The sequence below is a fragment of the Garra rufa genome, chromosome 17, assembly GCF_049309525.1.
Source record: "Garra rufa chromosome 17, GarRuf1.0, whole genome shotgun sequence".
NCBI classification, from domain to species: domain Eukaryota; kingdom Metazoa; phylum Chordata; class Actinopteri; order Cypriniformes; family Cyprinidae; genus Garra; species Garra rufa.
The window spans coordinates 20,418,075-20,440,962 of NC_133377.1; the positions used below are offsets into that span (position 1 = coordinate 20,418,075).

The 22,888-nt window shown below is 37.2% G+C and overlaps 1 protein-coding gene across 1 annotated transcript in view; it reads left to right on the top strand.

The window, feature by feature from the left end:
• Nucleotides 1-22,888, top strand: part of ptprua (protein tyrosine phosphatase receptor type Ua) — a 404,456-nt gene that overhangs the window by 240,368 nt on the left and 141,200 nt on the right. The window contains exons 7-8 of the mRNA XM_073821437.1: nt 1,972-2,149; nt 12,301-12,594. Of these exons, the coding sequence (XP_073677538.1) occupies nt 1,972-2,149; nt 12,301-12,594 (472 nt within the window). The remainder of the gene's footprint in view (nt 1-1,971; nt 2,150-12,300; nt 12,595-22,888) is intronic.

Below are 22,888 nucleotides of genomic sequence, written 5' to 3' on the forward strand. Positions count from 1 at the left end.
AAAAGCTGTCATTTAAAGGCACAATACGTATTTTTTTATTAAAATATCCAAAACCACTAGAACAGTGCTACATATCTTGCTGACTTGTGTATTTATATTATCCCAAATCGGAAGTGTGGCATAATAAAAGCTTCGCTGCTTTCGAGCCGTGTATCACGCTTGTCCTTCATTAGCAATCACTCCCTTGTTTCGCTTCCATGACTTTCAGCCCCACTCTGCTTTATACTACAGTGACCTTAATAAGTCTATAATACATTAGCTCATCCATGGACATGATTTATGCCTGAGTCCCAACGGATTGCATTGGCTGTGGGGTTGAAGACAACAACTCCCATGATTCCACACTCAATCATGGCGTCATCAAACTACGCCTTTGTTTTTTTGTTTGTTTTTAAATATGCGCCCTCTAGTGGCGAAAACATACATATTGCCTTTAACCCTTAAAAGCATACCTCTGGTCTTTAGCGACCTGGGACGTCATTTTCTACCCTCTTCCTTCTTCATTTTTTAAAGTTTGGCATTAGCTTTCAATCTATGCATTATGAGCAATAAAACAAGAAAAAAATAATAATAATAAAATATACAATAATGTCTGTTTTCTGATTATTATTATTTATTTTTTATTATTATTTTTTTTTTGTAAAAAGTGTATAGGGTCAATAGAGACCCGAGGTGTGTAATAATGTAAGTATATTTTTTGTGGGCAAAAATATGTAAATATCTGATGACTCAATACATGCAATTCACCTTTAGTCCTCAAGGAGGCTGTTTGATAGACAAGAATGACGTGATGTTTCACTCGTAATTATCGCAGGCATAAAACAAAAGAATATCATCAGCAAAATTTGTATTGGTATGAATGGCTTTACTGCAGAGCAATTACTATATGTAATAACATATAAATGTCACTGCCATTCGATGGTGGATGGCGTGAATAAGCGGCCAGCGATCAAAATAATGATTTTGAAGTCATTGAAAACGATAGCTTTGAGAATATGATTGAGATGCTGAATGTACTATAGAAGTACGTTCTGATGATGACAGCGATCGTGAAATCATCTGCTCAGATTAAACCCTTCTAAGTTTCAAAAGGTAACAAAATATGCTCTATTTTATTCTTCTGTAATGGTTCTTAAAATATCAAGAGAGTTTTTTGCTATTGCAGCAGTTAGAGATCCATCCGTGCTTGATATATATGCTGGGGTTGCTAAAGACCCAAATATATAATAGTGATTGGTGAAACAGTCATGCATTTAAGAGTTAATAAATGGCAACTTGTTCTACTTATTTGATAAAAGTACTCAATATTGATCATTACAGTTCACAACACACTTGCTTTCTGTTTTGATCTGAACAGATAATCCATATATGAAATATTATTGTTTATATTATAGTTACACTACCAGTCTGGGGAAGTGTGTCCAAACCTTTGACTGGTAGTGTAAGTGTTGCTTTAAATCAACTCATTTATTCCAACATCGCAACTCATGTATCGTCTATAATTCAGAGTTTCACACTCGTAAACAGATTTCACTTAGTCATTCATGTACATTGAACTTGTAATTATGCTGTTTCCCACTTCACATGAAAGGCGCATTAGTTTACCTGATAAATCTGGAAGCTTCCAAGCTCTTGGAGAATTGAGTTTGGCTTCCAATACCTTCAGTGTGAGAGATTTGTGGTGTTATTACATCTAAAATAATCATGAATATTTATAGAGGAAATGTTTCATAGAAATGTTGCTGTCATGCACGTATATGAAGGAAAGGCTTGTGTTGGTGTTAATTAATGGAAACCTAATGCTGATTTGGTCGAGAAAAAAAAAGTGCTCTAAATATTTACAAACACCTGATATTAATGTGTTCATGACAGGTATCTCACTAATCGTGTCAACACACTCATTTGAATATCCATTTTTATATGCTATGTATTTGTGCTTATGTATCATCACTTTCTCTCTCTCTCTTTCAGAGGCGTAACGGTGTTCTGATGTCGCCGTACACAGTGACATCATCCGTAGGTGAGCGTCGATTGGTTGCATGGTTTCAGGTGGGCGGAGCTCAGCGTGGAGAGCAGGATCTCTACCGATGCATCACTCAGTCGACATACGGAGCAGCAGTGTCCAACTTTGCTGAACTAATCGTCAGAGGTATGAACAACGTTTCTTTTAACTATATCCTAGATTTACTTGTTTTCAAGTGTGTCTCATATGTTAAATATATCTATATCACGAGTATATTATTTTTCAGGAAGTAGCTTAAGGTCATTCGTCCACATTACAATATCATTTAAGTGCAATACAATTGTTGCAGTCATTACAAAGACCCAACAAAGACAACTGTAAAATAACCTGTAAAATAACTAAAACACACAAAGACATGTCCAAGCAAACAAATATGAATGAATGAATGAATGAATGAATGAATGAATGAATGAATGAATGAATGAATGAATGAATGAATGAATGAATGGATAAATAACGATGGTGATAATAATAATAATAATAATAATAATAATAATAATAATAATAATAATAATAACAATAATAAAGTAAACAAAAAATAATAACAACAATATTATTATTATTAATAATAATAATAATAATAATATAATAATAATATAGATTAATAATAATAATAAGATTAATAATATATTAAATATTATTGTTTATATGATGGTTCATTGTTATTTCACCTGTTCCAAATTCACAGCAACAATGTTTATTATTTTCTTAAAGCAGTAAAAACATAAATACTATTTAAAATATTATTCTAATGATAGTTCAAATAATAATTATATGATAGTTTAGTGTTATTATTATTATTATTATTATTATTATTATAAACAGTAAAATATAATATTAATAAATGAAATATCAAAATAATAACAAAATAATAATAATAATAATAATAATAATAATAATAATAATAATAATAATACCGTAAATATATTACTACTTTATTATTTTTAACAGCTTCACAACAACAACCAAAATAAATAAGATTTTGTAATAATAATAATAATAATAATAATAATAATTATTATTATTATTATTATTATTATTATTATTATTATTATTATTATTAATAAATTAAATATAATTGTTTATATGATAGTTCAGTATTGTTTCACCTATCCCAACTCACCTATTCCTATAAACTTCACAACATAATAATAATAATAATAATAATAATAATAATAATAATAATAATAAACAGTAAATAAATTATTACTTTAAATATTTTATATTTATTTAATAAATATTTATATAAATGATATTATTTTGTAATAATTGTTATTATTATAATTATTATAATTATTATTATTATTATTATTATTATTATTATTATTATTATTATTATTATTGTTGTTGTTGTTGTTGTTATTGTTATTTTGAATTAAATGTCCTCGATTTTCCTGCCACAAAGCAGTAACACCATCAACAACAACAACTTACTATTATAATATAATTATTATATTATAATATAATATAATATAATATACTATTACTACTACTGCTACTAATTATTTATTATTATCCCCCCCCCCCCTAAAATTATTTAAAGAGTAAAATATTTACACATAATGCTATTGCACTGCCTTTAATCACTGTTTTCTGAAGTGTGTGACAAATATTTGTTGTAATATTCAAAAAAATAAATCTTGATTAACCCACATATGACAGTTGGCTGGAAACATTGATTTGTACTTTAAAAAGATTCATCAACTGGAGTCATATGGATTACCATTGTGTTCATTTGAAGCATCAGCTTTATGGGTCTTATTGCATCATATGGTCTCACAGAAATGGATTATTTTCTAAAAATCTTCATTTGTGTTTATTTGAAGAAAGAAAGTCATATACATCTGGGACGACATCAGGGGGAGTACTGTAAATGATGAGAACATTTTAATTTTTGCGTGGACTATCCCTTTAAGACATGCAAATTTAAATGAAATATTTGATCACTGACAGATGGCCTCTTTATGTCCAAGTGAATGGTTCTCAGCTAGAAACTCCAGCCATTACACTTCAAATTATAATACACTTCAGCCATTATTCTTTGCCATCGCCCGGTTATTCTCTCACAGCACAGAACATTCTGGAATCTTCTGATCCTCTGAACTTCCAATCAAAACACGACCACCTGAGCGTGTCTCGCTGATTCACTGTAACATCATGTCCCCACCTAGAGATCTCTTCAGCAGAAGCCAAAAGCCTGAGAGAGTTGTAACCTCTCTGACTAGAGCACTCCAGAGAACCGGCGGACTGATTACACTCATATCCACCACAATCAGAGACATATCTCACCCAAAAATAACCAAATTACTGCTGCAATCAGTTATGCAAATGACCACACGCTGCCTCGTTATGGTCCTAGTAATGATTTTGCGGGCTACAAGTGGCTCTCGTGATGGTAGCATGATTGAAAGAGTGAATGAGTCACGGTTCTTCTGGAGCTGAGGTAATGTCACTGAAAGTCCACAAAACAAAAGAGTAATCAGTTCTGTTGTGTTCTGTTTGAACGGGTGAATTACGTACTTCACAGTGTGGCTACAGTTCTTTTTTAACTTCCGCTATTAGTTGCTGAAGTGTGCTGTATTTGCATCACAGTGTGAAAATTGATCACACAGACACGTCTAAAAAAGCAACAGGAGCAACCTATGAGGCTTGCTGTACTTCTTAATTCAGGCAATTTCCTGTCTGTAAAAAATAAACTTACTGGCATGGCACCGTACTTACCATATGAACATGCAGTTCTGCTTCAGATTATGATTAGCTTAACACAGTGGCCCCTCCAGAATTTATTTTATAGGGTGGCCGAAAGTGACCAGTAAAAATGTTAGGGTGGCACAATACAAAAAAAAAAAAATGTTATGGCAGACAATATTTTTTGGCTTTACCGTTAATTCTGGGAGCATATAAAGTTGTAGGCTTCAAAACTTCAGTATTACTATTCTCTGTAGAGCAAAATAGAATAAAGTCGCTCTGCAATTCAGCTGCAAGTACCCTCATGTTTATTTGGACTGCAAATTAATTTCAAATGAGAGTAAAAGCAAACAAGAAAGCATAGACATTTAATAGACATATTCATCAAAATTGACACAAGCTTAATACAAGTTTTGTTTTCGATTTATATTGTTTCAATTTAAAGTATTAATTCAGAACTTTCTATAGCTATATTTATCTTGTCTGTAAAGCAAAGTAGGCTATTTGCGGAGTTTCGGTTCAACATTGTGAAGCACTGATGAAAGTGCATCCTCTTTATTTTCTTTATTTTATAAAAGCACACAGTTTTGTTGATATTGTGAGTGCACACAATTTAGCATAGACCCTTCTTAGTTCTGAATAATATATTACACTTACCTTTATGAGCAAAAATTATAGTGTATTTTCAGTTGTTTCCAGTTCAAGTCCTGTAAGCGCGCTTTAGCTTCCACTTTCTGCAAAAAAAGACTGGATATGGGTCTAACAGCCCACATTTGTATAGGTTAAACTTTTAAACTAGCATTGTAATATGCTTGAACTGTTTAATATAAATTGTATTTCAGGCAAGTCGTGATGATTTGAGAAGGCTGAACTAATGAAACATAGGCTATGATCAACTACAATATAAGTTATAACTTCAGGAGCATCTTGGCTTGGCAATTCCAGAAAATTGCCAAAAATCATGACAAATTCTGCGTCAGATCTAAAGCCGATCCTATAAACGTTGTCATTCGAAAGTTGTCAGATTATGGTTTCGACAAACTAATATGAACTGTTTTAAACATTAACACTATTAACACTTATGCGCCTTTAGAGAGAATTGCAGCTTTACGGATTACATAGCCTAATAAAAGAGTTTTTGTTTTCGATTTATATTATTTTGTTTTAAAGTAGTAATTCAGAACTTTCTATAGCATTTTTTTTTCTTGTCTGTAAAGCAAAGCAGGTTATTCCCTGAGTTTCGGTTTATCATTGTGAAGCGCTTCTGACCGAGATGGCAGAAAGCGCATCCTCTTTATGTAACGGTAAGTGAAGGGAAGGAAGCAAGTGCAGGATGAAAACCAGATTTGAGAATGATGATACAACTGAGAGTGACGATGATGGTGATGATGATGATGATCTCCCGGCTGGGTGGCACAAGGGCTAGATGGCTCGATGATGAAGGTGGGTGATATCCAGTAGTGCAGGCGTGAAGCGTGGTGTCCAGTGGTGCAGGCGTAATCCCAGTGCGATCCCACGATGAACACAACACACACGATGATCACAGACGAAGACAAAACCCAAACGTACATCCACAAATCCAGATCCTGAGTGAACTGTCAGACGAGGGAGAAGAGAATGCGGTGAGATTAAATAGTCATGTGAAATGAGGGACACCTGTGTGGGACTGATTGGCAGCTGCGCTGAATGAGCGTGACGCACAACATAATGACACACACACACACACACAGATGACGCGACCTGAGGACACGGCAGATGTGAGAACCGTGACAGTACCCCCTCCTCTAGGAACGTCCCCTGACGTTCCCAGACTCCTGTACCTGTTGATTGAAATCATCAATAAGAGAGTGATCCAGAATGTCTCTGGCAGGTACCCAACTTCTCTCACGGGCTCTGGTCCAAGTGCGATGGCACCTCTGGACAAAGGCGTGGGCGGAGGGAACCGCGACTTCGGATTCCAGACTGGGAAAAATTGGTGGCTGGTACCCTATACTACATTCGAATGGAGATAGGCCCGTAGACGATACTGGTAATGAATTGTGGGCGTACTCCACCATAGAAAGCTGTTGGCTCCAGGAGGAAGGATTTCTAGCGACCATACATCGTAACGTTCTCTCCAAATCTTGGTTGGCTCTCTCAGTTTGCCCATTGCTTTGAGGATGGAACCCCGAAGAGAGACTAACAGTGGCCCCCAGAAGTTTACAAAACTCTCGCCAAAATTTGGACACAAACTGGGGTCCTCTGTCGGAGACCACGTCCGTCGGGAGGCCATGTAACCGAAAGACGTGGTCTACGACTGCCAACGCTGTCTCCTTGGCTGAGGGTAATTTGGGCAAGGGAATGAAATGAACCGCCTTCGAGAATCGGTCCACCACGGTTAAAACTACCGTGTTACCCTGGGAGGGTGGGAGGGCGGTGACAAAATCTAGAGCGATGTGGGACCAGGGTCTCGAAGGGATTGGCAGCGGTTGTAGGAGCCCATCTGGAGGTCTGTTAGATGTCTTACCAGTGGCACAAACTGAGCAAGCCAAAACAAAACTGCGAACGTCCCGAGCCATAAGTGGCCACCAAAATCGTTGCTTGACCAAATGTAAGGTGCGACTAACCCCTGGATGACACGCCACATTGGAGCAATGTCCCCACTGGATAACTTCGGACCGTAAACGCTCTGGCACAAACAAACGGTTCGGTGGGCAACCGACCGGAGGCGTTACCCCATGTAAGGCTGTCTTAACCTTCGATTCGACCTCCCAGATGAGGGTAGAGACAATAAGAGTCTCGGGAAAAATACCCTCGGGAGTGGACGGGCGATCGGAGCGGTCAAAAATACGAGATAAAGCATCGGGTTTGATGTTTTTAGAACCCGGGCGGTACGATAGAGTAAAGTCAAAACGTCCGAAAAAAAGTGCCCACCGAGCCTGCCTAGAGTTTAGTCTTTTAGCAGTTCTGATGTATTCTAGATTCTTGTGATCGGTCCAAACGATAAAAGGTACCCCCGACCCTTCCAACCAGTGGCGCCATTCCTCCAATGCTAGTTTGACTGCCAACAGCTCTCTGTTACCAATATCGTAATTTGACTCAGCTGGCGACATACGATGTGAGAAAAACGCGCAGGGATGCATCTTGTCGTCCGTGGGTGAGCGCTGGGAAAGCACCGCACCTACCCCCACCTCTGACGCATCGACCTCCACCACAAACTGACGTGAAGGATCAGGGGTGACAAGAATGGGAGCCGAAACGAAGCGACTTTTCAGTTTGGCAAACGCAGCTTCCGCTGCGTCTGACCACCTGAACGTCGTTCGGGGGGAGGTCAAGGCAGTCAGAGGTGCGGCTAGTTGGCTGAAATTGCGAATAAAACGCCGGTAAAAATTGGCAAAACCCAGAAACCTCTGCAGGGCCTTACGGGAATCTGGGGTTGGCCAATCCACCACAGCTCTAACCTTCTCGGGATCCATGCGCACACCCTCGGCCGACACGATGTACCCTAGGAAAGGAACAGACTGTGCATGAAAATCGCATTTCTCCGCCTTGACAAAAAGCCCATTCTCTAACAGCCGCTGAAGCACTCGTCTGACGTGTTGAACGTGTTCCTGGAGAAAAGAAGAAAAAATCAATATGTCGTCCAGGTAGACATATATGAACTGATCGACCATGTCTCTCAACACGTCATTGACGAGTGCCTGGAAGACCCCTGGGGGTGCGATCCCACGATGAACACAACACACACGATGATCACAGACGAAGACAAAACCCAAACGTACATCCACAAATCCAGATCCTGAGTGAACTGTCAGACGAGGGAGAAGAGAATGCGGTGAGATTAAATAGTCATGTGAAATGAGGGACACCTGTGTGGGACTGATTGGCAGCTGCGCTGAATGAGCGTGACGCACAACATAATGACACACACACACACACACAGATGACGCGACCTGAGGACACGGCAGATGTGAGAACCGTGACACTTTATTGTCTTTATTTTATAAAAGCACAACGTTTTGTTGATATTGTGAGTGCACACAAATAAATGTAAACCCTTCACAGTTCCGAATTATATATTACTCTTACCTTTATGAGCAAAAATTACGGCACATTTCAAGTTGTTTCCAGTTCAAGTGATCGCACTGGTGCCTCCAAGTCCTGTAAGTGTGCTTTAGCTTCCACTTTCCGCACAAACGATTGGATTTGGGTCTAACAGCCCACATTTATATAGGTTAAACTTTTAAACTAATACTGTGATATGCTTGAACTGTTTAATATAAATTTCATTCAGGCAAGTCGTGATGATTTGAGAAGGCTGAATTAATCAAACATAGACTATAATCGACTGCAATATAAGGTATAACTTCAGGAGCTTGGCTTGGCAATTCCAGAAAATTGCCAAAAATCATGACAAATTCTGTGTCAGATCTAAAGCTGATCCTTTAAACGTTGTCATTTGAAAGTTGTTAGCTAGATTATGGTTTACACTAACTAATATGAACTGTTTTAAACATTCATATTAGTTAGAGAGAATTGCATTTAGAGAGAATTTAGAGAGAGAATTGCATCTTTACGGATTACATAGCCTAATAAAACAGTGTTTGTTTTCGATTTATATTATTTCATTTTAAAGTAATAATTTCAGAACATTCTATAGCTATATTTATCTTGTATGTAAAGCAAAGTAGGCTATCCGCTAAGGTTCAGTTCATCATTGTGAAGCGCTTCTGGCCGAGATGGCAGAAAGCGCATCCTCCTTTATTTTATAAAAGCACAAAGTTTTGTTGATATTGTGAGTGCACGCAATTAAACGTAGACCGTTCACAGTTCTGAATAATACCTTTATGAGCAAAAAATTCTGGCATATTTTAAGTTGTTTCCAGTTCAAGTGATTGCGTTGGCACCTCCAAGTCCTGTAAGTGCGCTTTAACTTCCACTTTCCACACAAATGATTGGATATGGGTCTAACAGCCCATATTTATATAGGTCAAATGTTTAAACTAACATTGTGATAAGCTTGAACTGTTTAATATAGATTTTATTTCAGGTGATAAATTGGATGATTTGAAAATGCTAAATTAATCAAACAAAGGCTATGATCGACTACAATATAAGGTATAACTTCAGGAGCATCATGGCTTGGCAATTCCAGAAAATTGCCAAAAATCATGCCAAATTCTGTGTCAGATCTAAAGCTGATCCTATAAATGCTGTCATTCGAAAGTTGTTAGCTAGATTATGGTTTCCACAAACTAATGTGAACTGTTTTAAACATTAACACTATTTAGACATTTTTACTGATCATTAAATCAGCATATTAGAATGATTTCTGACAGATCATGTGACACTGAAGACTGAAATAATGATGCTGCAAACTCAGTTTTGATCTCAGGGATAAATTCCATTTTACAATTACTGAATTTTTATTCAAATAATAATACAATAAATACTCATAAATTTCTGGAATTGCCAACCCAAGATGCTCCTGAAGTTATACCTTATATTGTGCTAAACATAGCAGGTCCATCAAGTCCTGGAACATCTTGTCCATTTCGACTGGAATAATAAGGGTCTGTTAGGTGCTGCTCATAATAGGCTGCTTCTCAGTGGGGTTAAATAGGACCATCAGCTTTCCAATTGTAAGACTATTGTTAGCAGGCAAGTGTGAGGTGCAGATGCTTCTCATGTGAAGGGAATTTGGTACTGTGTTCAGGTATTTTTATTTGATCTTTAAATACAGATGCAGTATTTTTATCTGCATCTGTGCTTTCATTAACTTGATTCATATTTGATTTTTATGCAGCAGTGTGATTAACTGCAATATTGAAAGTCAAGGTTTCACAGTCATACTGTTCTACTGATGGCATCTCATACAGAGATGATGATTAATTTAAATTGAGAGATTAGAACGACTGAGCAATCAGGATACACGTTTAAACCGTTTGAATGTGACACTGTCAGTTATTAGTAAAAAAAAGTCTGTCTGTTTAGTTTATTAGCATATTACCACCACCGAAATGTAGTGAGAAATATGCTTTTAATGCATTAAAGTTGCTTCTACCTAACCTTCCACTGCATTTTTTCTGTATTTTATTCTAATTCCCTTCGATCTGAGATCATTTCATGCAGTATTAATGCCATAGTAATCAAAAGATAAATGGAAATACCCATGAAGTGTAGATTGATGTGGGGAAAAAAGTAATTTAAAACAGTTTAACATAAGGCAGCAACATAAAACGTGCAAACTATGAAGGGGTTTGAATACGTTTGCAAGGCACTGTATAGCACATAACTTAATATTACTCAGTTTGTTCAACATTGCGTAATTGGTTTTAGTTGGCTTCAGTTTGTTTAAATCAAATGTTTAGTTGCATAATTATTTGTTTACTTGTTTATTACTCATTTATTGTCTCCTTTATTACCTTGATGATGTAATTATACTCATCATTTACACATCTAAAATGTTTTGGCAATACTCACACAAATGTCATGCCAATAAAGCTACTTGAACTTGAAAACTTGAATAAAAGTCGTTTTGTATCCAGTCTGTTTAATATATATTGTAATAAATATTAGATATTCAAAAAAAGATGCTTTTTAATACTTGAGACTAATATTTTCTAAGATTAGAAATAAAAGAGTTATTAAATTACCAAACTAAATATATGTTTACTGTACAGTTACATTTTGTCACGATTTGAGCCTCCGTCGTCCTGTCCTTTGTGTTTGTTTGCCTGTACAATTAAATGCTGCGTATGGATCCGCTCGTCTCAGACCATCCTTGTGACACATTTACTGTTACTTTGTGAAATTTGTTTTGTCAAAATCCAAAATCCAGGCATTTTAATAGGATTCCACCTGTAATTTTATAAGACAATAAAGGGGTCAAATTCAGATTTTAAAACATTTCTTTGATGATTCTTTGAAAAGGGTTCAATGTGCAATAAAAATATACTGTAAGAACAGTCCAGATGGAACATTTATTAAAACTAAACTGCAAAAAGGATGCTTATTTTGTGTTCATAAACTTGGCTCGTCCAGTCACAATATTTGTTCCACAAGAGTCGACAAGAGTTAAATGTGGTAAAGTCAGTCAGACCTTGAGTTGTCACTGCTGGCTCTGGAGATCTTTCTGAAGAATCCCAACATTAGAAATGGTCTCATGAAGTTTATTTTGATTCATTTTAGTTTGATCTAAAAACTTTGAGTCGCATGCTTCATTGTGGGTTATTTTTGTTGTAATCTGTCACCATATATAGCCAGATAAAGCAAATAATAAGTGATTTCTGTCCGTGTGCATCCTGACTCAAAACATTTTTTTTAGTCACACTTTATTTGAAGGTCCAGTTCTCATTATTAACAAACCACTAACTATGGATTTTTTTTTCCTCAGTAAATTCTAATTTGCTGCTTATTAGTTCATAAGGCAGTTTCTAAGTTCAGGGATTGGGGATGTAGAATATGGTCATGCAGAATAGGTGTTTTATACATACTAATAAACAGCCAATATGTTAATAGGCATGCTAATAAATAACTAGTTAATAGTGAGAATTGTTCCCTATACTAAAGTGTTATCCTTTTTCTTTTTTTCCTGTACTCTGTTGCAGTCCCGCCCACACCGATAGCTCCGCCCCAGCTGCTGCGCTCTGGCCCCACCTACCTGATCATCCAGCTCAACACTAACTCTATAGTGGGCGACGGGCCGGTGATCCGCAGAGAGATCGTGTACCGGGCCAGCCACTCGCCCTGGTCTGAAACACACGGAGTCAACTCACTGACGTATAAAGTCTGGCACTTGGAGCCAGATACAGAATATCGCATCAGTGTTCTCCTCACCCGGCCCGGAGAGGGTGGGACCGGTCCGCCTGGACCCCCGCTGGTCAGCAGAACCAAGTGTGCGGGTGAGTGGACCCTATTTTCTTCCTCATTAGTCTGATATTAAATGTTAATCTAAAATGTTTAGCATTAAAATGCTCTTGAGACCACTCAAGTATGAGGTTGTGTGGATTCTTATGAAAATCACTGTTTTTTGCCTGCTTTCTGACAGATTTTCAAGGTGCCAGAGTGAATTAATTTACTAAGATTTTACTGTTTGTTTGTTTGTTTTTTCCCAGTAACCATGGAAACACATGCATTATATTATGGGATGCCTTAAGCCTCGTTCAGACTGTCAGTCCAAATCCGATTTTGTGTCCATATCTGGATAGAATCTGATTTGAGTAACTGACTGTCCACACAGCGTATCACAACTGTTCATGTCCGATTTGTGTGTCCATAAGCGCTCTTTCGTTTCACGGAATGTGCGTTGGTTTCTATGGCAATGCTACAAACAACACTAACAGTGATACAGTTGGCAATATAGATGCTGTCTTGCGATATGACAATGTTGCCGTCACGCTGATTATATTTCATCTTCTGAAGCTGCGGCAGAAAAGCATGAAGCTGGAATGTGTGACTTTATTCTGTGCTGCCTTTTCCGCTGGTTTCAAAACTCAAAGAGGTGTGCATACTAGCCATGTCTTTTCCTGCTTGACTTGCAGTTCACAACAACACAAGTTTGTTTCTGCAAAGATGTTTATGATGTTTTCCAAAAAAACGTCTGACATGTTTACGTTTTACGTGGCGTGAAAACGCAAAAAAGCTTCACCAAATCTGATATGACCGGTCAGACTGAAACGGATTTTGAGGAATCTGATTTGAATAGGATTCCAAACTACATATGAATGTAGCTTAAAACAGATTCGCACAAATCAGATTTCATGTAGTTTGTTGCTGTTCAGACTACCTAAATATGATCGGATTTCAATTGGATTTGCATTAAAATCAGATTTGGGCTGACAGTCTAAATAGGCTATATGAATGTAGCATGAAACGGATTTGCCCAAATCGGATTTCACATAGTTTATTGCTGTTCAGACTACCTAAATATGATCGGATTTGCATAACAATCGGATTTGGGCTGACAGTCTTGTGCAAATTTGTTTCGAAATACATTCGTATGTGGTTTGGAATCCTATTCAAATCGGATTCCTGGAAATCCGTTTCAGTCTGACCGGTCAGATCGGATTTGGTAAAGCTTTTTCATGTTTTCATGCCACGTAAAACGTAAACTTTTTTTTTGGAAAACATAACAAACGTCTTTGCAGAAACAAGCTTGAGTTGTTGCAAACTGCAAGTCAAGCTGGAAAAGACAATATATGGCTAGTATACGCACCTCTTTGAGTTTTCAAACCAGCAGAGATGGCAGCACAAAATAAAGTTGCACATTCCAGCTTTCTGCGTGAAAGCGTGAAAAAGCTTTGCCAAATCCGATCTGATCGGTCCGACTGAAACAGATTTCCAGGAATACGATTTGAATAGGATTCCAAGGCATATATGAATGTACCTTGAAATGGATTTGCACAAATCGTATTTCATGTTTGTTGCTGTTCAGACCTAAATTTGATCGGATTATCATAAACATCAGATTTGGGCTGACAGTCTGAATGAGGCTATATAGTGATGCTACTATATGTGTACTCTAGCAGATAGATGAGCTCAAAAGCCTCGTTCAGACTATCAGCCCAAATCCAATTTTTATGCAAATCTGATTGAAATCTGATCGTATTTAGGTAGTCTAAACAGCAACGAACTACATGAAATCCGATTTGTGCAAATCCATTTCAAGCTACATTCATATATGGTTTGGAATCCTATTAAGATTGGATTCCTGGAAATCCGTTTCAGTCTGACTGGTTAAATCTGATTTGACAAAGCTCTTTCACGTTTTCATGCCACGTAAAACTTAAAGGAATAGTTCACCCCCTTGCCATCCATGGTCTTTCTTTCTTCAGTCGTAAGGAAATTATGTTTTTTGAAGAAAACATTTCAGGATTTCTCTCCATATAATGGACTTCTACGGTGCCCCCGAGTTTGAACTTCCAAAATGCATTTTAAATGCAGCTTCAAAGGACTCTAAATGATCCCAGCCGAGGAATAAGGGTCTTATCTAGCGAAATGATTGGTTATTTTCTAAAAACATTTACAGCTTATATACTTTTTAATCTCAAACACTCGTCTTGCCTAGCTCTGTGTGAACTCTGTGTATTCCGGTTCATGACAGTTAGGGTATGTCGAAAAACTCCCGTTTTATTTTCTCCTCCAACTTTAAAATCATTCTACATCGGTGCAGAAGTACCCAGTGTTTACAAAGTGAGTGTGCAAATAAGATCAAACACCATTTACAAAAAAAGGTAAAACAGTGATGTATGACAATTTTGAAGTTGGAGGAGAAAATGAGACGGGAGTTTTTCGACATACCCTAACTGTCATGAACCGGAATACAGAGAGTACACGCAGAGCTAGACAAGACAAGCATTTGAGGTTAAAAAGTACATAAATTGTATTTTTTTTAATTTTTTTTTTAGAAAATAACCAATCGTTTTGCTAGATAAGACCCTTCTTTCCTTGGCTGTGATGGTTTAAAAAAAAAAAGTCCATTATATGGAAAGAAATCCTGAAATGTTTTCCTCAAAAAACATGATTTCTTTACGACTGAAGAAAGAAAGACATGAACATCTTGGATGACAAGGGGGTGAGTACATTATCTGTACATTTTTGTTCTGAAAGTGAACTACTCCTTTAAACACGTCAGAAGTTTTTGTTGAAAACACAACTTTGCAGAAACAAGCTTGTGTTGTTGTGAACTGCAAGTCAAGCGGAAAAATTATTTTTTTGTCTTAGCGGATTTGCACAAATCGGATTCCATGTAGTTCGTTTCTGTTCAAAATACCTAAATATGATCGGATTTGCATAAAAATTTGGGCTGACAGTCTGAACAAGTCTATAGTGATGTTACTGTTATGTGTACTCTAGCAGATAGATGAGCTCAAAGATAACAAAGATGGACAAAAAAAAAATTGAAAACCACAATTTTATTTAGTTCAAATTGAATCAAGGATGAGCCAAACAGAGTCAAGTAGTCTCGTATAATCACATTTTGGCTTTATTCTCTGGTCCTCTGAGGAGTGTGTGTTGTTTGTTTGGCTGAAGTTAACTGGACACAACTGTAGTATAAATGTACTTGTGTTGTAACCTTGCTTTTGGACTTCGTAATGTATCACTGTCAAAGGTGCTCTGAGACTCTATTCATCTTGTTCACCAGCAGCAGCAGAAGAACATGGTCCCTGAACAAACTTTACACCACACACATGTTGCTATTATGGCAGATGTCTTTATTTCTGTTATCTTATGTTGAGGGTGCATAGGTGTGCATTACTGCTCTGTCTGTATTGCTCTGGATAATTTTGTATGTATATCTTTGAATATTTATATTACAATATAATACATCTTTCTCTCTACTCAAGGAGTTGTTATCATGCAGATACTGTATATGGATAGCATACAGATAACCGTATCATTACAAACAAACAAATAAATACATACATACTACATCTGTCTCTAAATATTATATTACATTATATTATATTATTCAAGGCATTGCTAATACGCTTTTAGAATGTATTATATTCACAGGCTTCATTAAAAGTGTAACTAAATGTTGATTAAATCATAAATATGCTAAATTAACATTTAATAAAGTATTGAGACATCATTCTAAGCTTGATATATTCAAAATCAACTTGTACCTTATTAATATTACATAATAGACACTGCGCGCCAACAAATACACACTTGTTCTTTTCAGTCTTCCTCTTTTTTCACTGTATTCATTAATCATTCTGTATTTTTTCCTTTGGCCTTTTTCCTTTGCTGTGTGTTTTTCTGCTGCTGTATCTCTCTCTCAGTCCTGAGTGAAACAGATTACATTTATATCAGAGGTCAAACTTCAGTTCTCAGCGGATGTGTCTCTTTCTGCTGTGTGTGTGTGTGTGTGTGTGTGTGTGTGTGTGTGTGTGTGTGTGTGTGTGTGTGTGTGTGTGTGTGCGTGTGTGTGTGTGTGTGTGTGTGTGTGTGTGTGTGTGTGTGCACCTGGTATTCATCACGTTGTGGGGACCAAATGTATGGAAGCAAATTAGTCTCATTAATAATTCACGCAAAAGACAAGATGCACACATGCGTGTCCCAATTCACGTGCACGAAAAATATATATATATATATTCACAAAAAACAATTCACATGCAAAAAATAAGAATATAAATTCATAAAATACGTTTCACAAATTGCAAAACACAATTCACAGATTTACAACTGTGTACAACAATTTTGAATGTTTAAAAATCACGAGTGTATCCCGGACTGTGAATGTACGAATAGCCTTTTTTGCGTGTGTATTTTTTAGACTTGCGTGTGTGTTTTTGAGACTTTCCTGGCAGCGAACTCCTCCCACGCAGGTCACTCGTACACTTTAGCCAATCAGATTTGAGCCTGTCGATCGACCAATCATAACCCGCTGTGGGCGTGCCTACCTTACGTTACATCATCAGTGCGAGTCCATAGTTCCAGAATCCAGATACGATTCAGCTGTTGATTGTTTCATTTTGTTTTATACTGCATGCTTACTTAAAAATCGGTCGTCTAGAAACACTCGTTAACGTGACCAGTGTAAGCCAGCAGCTGCTCAGAGTGTATTATGTTTTAATATTTATCGATTGTTATGTTTATTTAATAAAGAATCATTCACGTGGATACCATACCGCAAAAAGATATCAAAATTATAAATTCAATGTAAAGCATAAAATAAGGTTTTTACAGATGGGACATGTAAATAAATAGAAAATGAAAATGATATTTTTCAAGCAGTCTCTTGTGGTTTTGTTTTTTTATTGAAAACAGGAAAGAGCTGTAAGAGCAAAACTTGTCTTGTGTCTCAAATCCTACGATGGCACGCATTCAGCTGATGACGATGTAATAACACACACATTGTAAACCATGTACATTTAATTTAAGTTTGTTTACGTTGCAGCCTGCAGATACTATTTATTTCAGAATTGTGAGGCTTATGATGTACAAGTAGCTGCTCCTAATTCAACCTCTGCCACAAATTATGAGGTGTTGTGAATCTAGAAGTTTCATTTGGAACTGTAACTCTTTCAAAACAGTCATGCTGGAACCCATCCATTTTGACAGTTTCAACTGATGTAAGTCATGCATTATTACTACATTTCTTTTAGAATGGTACTCTATGACTTTGTATTTGTTAAGGCATAAATATTTTTTATGCATTGGTAAATGTTCTGGTTTTATGTCAGAATTAAAACATTCAAAACAAGTCGGAACTTGAATGAAGTTTACTGAATAATCTTTGGTGCATTCCTTTTTATGATCAGTCTGTTTGACTGACCAGCAAATTACACAACTGGTAATACTGAAGCAAATACAATAACCTAACCCAATTTTGCTAACCTAACATCTGCTAACCAACATCATCTTGTGTATTGTAATCTCAAAGATTTTTACATCACTGCTCAACATAAAATTAAACATGGTTAATCACAATAATGTAATATTTTAAAAAAGTAAATGAATGTTGATTACATTTAAAAAAAATGCATAAAGGTAAAGTACATAAAAGAGATAAAGATTAATGTGAATGAAGAGGTCTGTATCTGTCATCCAGATGTGTTCACAAAGTGTTAAATCCTGAAAAATGCAAGGGAAATGATTAGTGTGTTTTAATTAAACACTGCATCCAGTTGCACAAATGGTTAGTACAAACACACCTTTGTTCATACACTGAGTTCTTGTGAGTTCATCATTACATAAAGCTATAATAATAAAGGCAGGGTCAGTGCTAAGTGGGAGCTACACCCAGCGTTGTTAAACAAAAAACATGGCAATGAACAGAATTCTTTCTTCATTTTGGCCAATATACAGGACATTGTGGCTAACACAAGACAGCATCTTTGGCAACACTATCCGTTTTCAAAGCAGCCGCTGGCTTACACTGGTCACGTTAACGAGTGTGTCTAAACGACCGACTTTACCTTTAGTTTTTAAGCATGCAAAATAAAACAATACACCTTTACTAGGCTAGTTACCTTAAATGAAACAATCAACAGCTGAATCGTATCTGGATTCTGGAACTATGGACTCGCACTGATGATGTAACGTAAGGTAGGCACGCCCACAGCGGGTTATGATTGGCCGATCGACAGGCTCAAATCTGATTGGCTAAAATGTACGAGTGACCCCAGTAGGAGGAGTTCGCTGCCAGGAAAGTCTCAAAAACACACATGCAAAAAAGGCTATTCGTACATTCACAGTCCGGGATACACTCGTGATTTTTAAACATTCAAAATTGTTGTACACAGTTGTAAATCTTTGAATTGTGTTTTGCAATTTGTGAAACGTATTTAATAAATATATATATTATTTTTTTTTTGCACGTGAACTGTTTTTTTGTGAATATTTTTTTTTCGTGCAGGTGAATTGATACACGCATGTGTGCATCGTGTCTTTTGCGTGAATTATTAATGAGACTAATTTGCTTCCATACAAATGTCCCCACAAGGATAGTAATACCAGTAGATTTTGACCTTGTGGGGACATTTCTCAGGTCCCCATGAGGAAACAGGCTTATAAATCATGCACAATGAGTTTTTTTGAGGAAGTAAAAGTATGCACAATCTCCTGTGAGGGCTAGGTTTAGGTGTAGGGTAGGTGTAGGGCGATAGAAAGTACGGTTTGTACAGTAGAAAAACCATTACGCCTATGGAATGTCCCCATAAAACATGTAAACCCAACATGTGTGTGTGTGTGTGTGTGTGTGTGTGTGTGTGTGTGTGTGTGTGCGCGTGTGTGTGTGTGTGTCATGTCCAGCAGTTAGGCCATTCCTCATCAGGCCTGTGGGAGTTTCAGTAGATGTGTCTCATTAATTAGTGTAATCAGGTTGATTTGTGGGAGGGCAGAGGTACGGGTCTGCAGGCTTGACTGGACACAGACTTTCTCAGGCAACGAGGAGTCTAAACACCTCCATCTTATGAAAACACATTTCACCCCCCCCCCCCCCCCAAAATCTTAAGAAAGAAACACAAGGCATTATGTTTTCACTGAGGATAAGGAAGCCTATTTTTGTAGAGTTTATGCACTCAACACAATGTTCATAACTACTCCTAAATGGTTATAGCTAGGCTAGGCTGTTTGTTACACAGAATGAACTAGTTTAATAGTTTGTTTACTGTTTGTTTAATGCTTTTTGCAATTTTCATATTCTCAGTTCATTTTCATTACTGTAATTATTATTTTATTTAAATCAACAAAAGCCCTAGTTAATAGCGAGAATTGGACCTTAAAATGAAGTATGACTGGTAACCCTTTAGTATAGGAGACAATTGACTAGTTGCTTATTAGCATGCATATTACTATTGGCTGTTTATTAGTACCCATAAAGCATATATTAATGCCTTATTCTGCATGACCATATTTTAGATTCCTTAATCCACCCCATACCTAAACAACTACCTAACTTAATAAGCAGCTAATTATGAGTTACTGAGGCAAAGATAGTAAGAATTGATTCTCAAACTAAAGTGTGATCAAAAGTAATTTAGTGCATAAATATTGACTTGTAATGCACCTTATAATGTGTCATATGATCACATTAATAATTCTAACCACAGTTATGAAACATAATAATAGGGGACAGCGGGGCACAACCTAACACTTTTTGAATTTCGCGGTTTATGTAAATCTACTTGGGGTTCAGAGTACAATTTTTATCCACATTATTTTAACACTTGTATAGTACAAATATATCGCTTTGTTTCATATTTACAGTGTATACGTTTTTCGTTATTTACCTCAAAAGAAAGGAAGTGAAACGTGACAACATGCCCCGTAGGTGGGGTACATTGTAACATCGGAGGGGCACGTTGTAACACGACCATATGACAGCTTAAAATGTTATCTGATTGAATGAAAAAAAATATATATACACAACAAGCTAAAATATTTTGTCAGTAAAATACATGTGTTAACTCTTTCAAATGAAGTAATGACTTTTTTTTTAATAAAAATGATCTAATTTTGGAGTTTGACTATGAACACATCGCTACAATGCTTTGAACGGCCCTGATCGCAACACACAGCTGTACAGTAGTTCAAAACAATGTGGACAAATAAATGAAACACATTTAGACATTCAGAAAAACACTCTCCTCCCTCCACACGCAGCTCTCATAGAACACCACACACATAAACCAGCCAAAATGCTTTACATTTCTTGAAATAATAACTTCTGAACATTAAACATTGATTGTCAGTCTTTATTCACCTGTTTCTTGTGGTTTCTTATCAAAATCCTTAAAAGTAAATAGCGTCAATTGAACCGCTAATGTCATAGAATAGCACATAGTTTAATAACAGCGGGGCATATTGTCACACAGTGTTACAACGTTCCCCATCTGCGCGACTGGAGTTTAAAACAGTTTAGTTTCTTCTGCTGGTTTGCCAAGCATTAACAAACTATCTAAACTGATAAATAACAAATTATAGATTAACATAATAGCTGTTTTGTCTAATTTTAAATGAATACTAAAAACTGAAATGAAAAGTTTACTTCAGCCAGAAATGTACTTTTACTATGGTAAAATAAATATTCAGCGATATCTTCAAAATGCTTTTGAATTTTGGCACTCTTTTTTTCTCTGCATAGTGTTGCTATGGCAACTAGTAAATACCGTAAATTTGGTTATGCTAGAGTGTGTGGAAATATTTGAACCACGTGTGTTACAATTAACCCCGCATTAGGTTGTGCCCCGCTCACCCCTATCATTGATACACCTTAAAGGATTAGTTCACCTTCATAACAATTTACAGATAATGTGCTCACCCCCTTGTCATCCAAGATGTTCATGTCTTTCTTTCTTCAGTTGTAAAGAAATTATGGTTTTTTTTGAGGAAAACATTGGGTGCCCCCAAGTTTGAACTTCCAAAATGCAGTTTGAACGCATCTTCAAAGGGCTCTAAACGATCCCAGCTGAGGAAAAAGGCTCTTATCTTGTGAAACGGTTGTTATTTTAAGGTATGTCAAAAAAACTCCCATCTCGTTTTGTTCCCCAACTTTAAAATCATCCTACATTATTGCAGACCTAGTATTTACAAAGTGAACATACAAAGAAGATCAAACGCCTTTTACTAAAAAAGGTAAAACAGAGTTGTACAGTAGGATGATTTTGAAGTTTAAGATGAAAACGAGATGGGAGTTTTTCAACGTAAACTAACTGTATTGGCCCGGATCATGCAGACTACGCATTCACATTGCAGAGAGGAGACACGGCAAGCATTTGAAGTTAAAAAGTATATGAATTGTCAATTTGTTTCAAAAATAACGTCTCAGGTTACGTATGTAACCCTGGTTCCCTGAGGGAACGAGACGCTGCGTCATCAACACTTTGGGGAATGCCACTGGCGAACCACGCTCTGAACGTAGTCTGTAACCAATCAAATGACGGGAGTGACATCACCGGTGTGGTGACGTAAGCAACCAGGAAGTATAAAGCACGTGCATTTGAAGCCGGTGTCAGCCTCTTGGAATGAAGCGAGCGCCGCAGGGATGCGGGAATTATGGTCCTTGACGCAGCGTCTCGTTCCCTCAGGGAACCAGGGTTACATACGTAACCTGAGACGTTCCCTTCCGGGAACTCGAGCTGCGTCATCAACGCTTTGGGGAAAGAGATGTCCATGCCCCCAGAATTCCAAGTCCCTGCCTAGGGTCTGCTAGGACAAGGGTGGTAAGAGATGTGCCTGGTGGAACATGCCAGGGTATAGGAAATGTACGCCTGGGGAAATTGCCTGGACAGGAAGAATAAATCTCTGCCTAGGGAAATTGCTAGGACAAGAGTGGTAATACACTTCTGTCTGGGGAACCACCAGAGCAAGAGGGACATAAGGAATGCCTGGTGAACCTGCCAGGACACTAGAAGATCTCTACCTGGGAAAATTGCCAGGACGAGAGTGATAATACGCCTCTGTCTGGGGAACCGCCAGAACGCAGAGGGAAAAATAGGAGTGTCTGGTGAACGTGCCAGGACACTGGAAAAGTCTCCGCCTGGGGAAATTGCCAGGACGAGAGTGGTAGTACACCTCCGCCTGGGGAAACTGCCAGGACAAGGAGGGATCAAAAGTCTTTGCCTAGGGAAATTGCTAGGACAAGAGTGGTATTACACCTGTGTCTGGGGAACCGCCAGAACAAGAGGGAGAATATATGGCTCGGCTTGGGAAACTGCCAGGACACGAGGATAAAGAGTGCCTAGA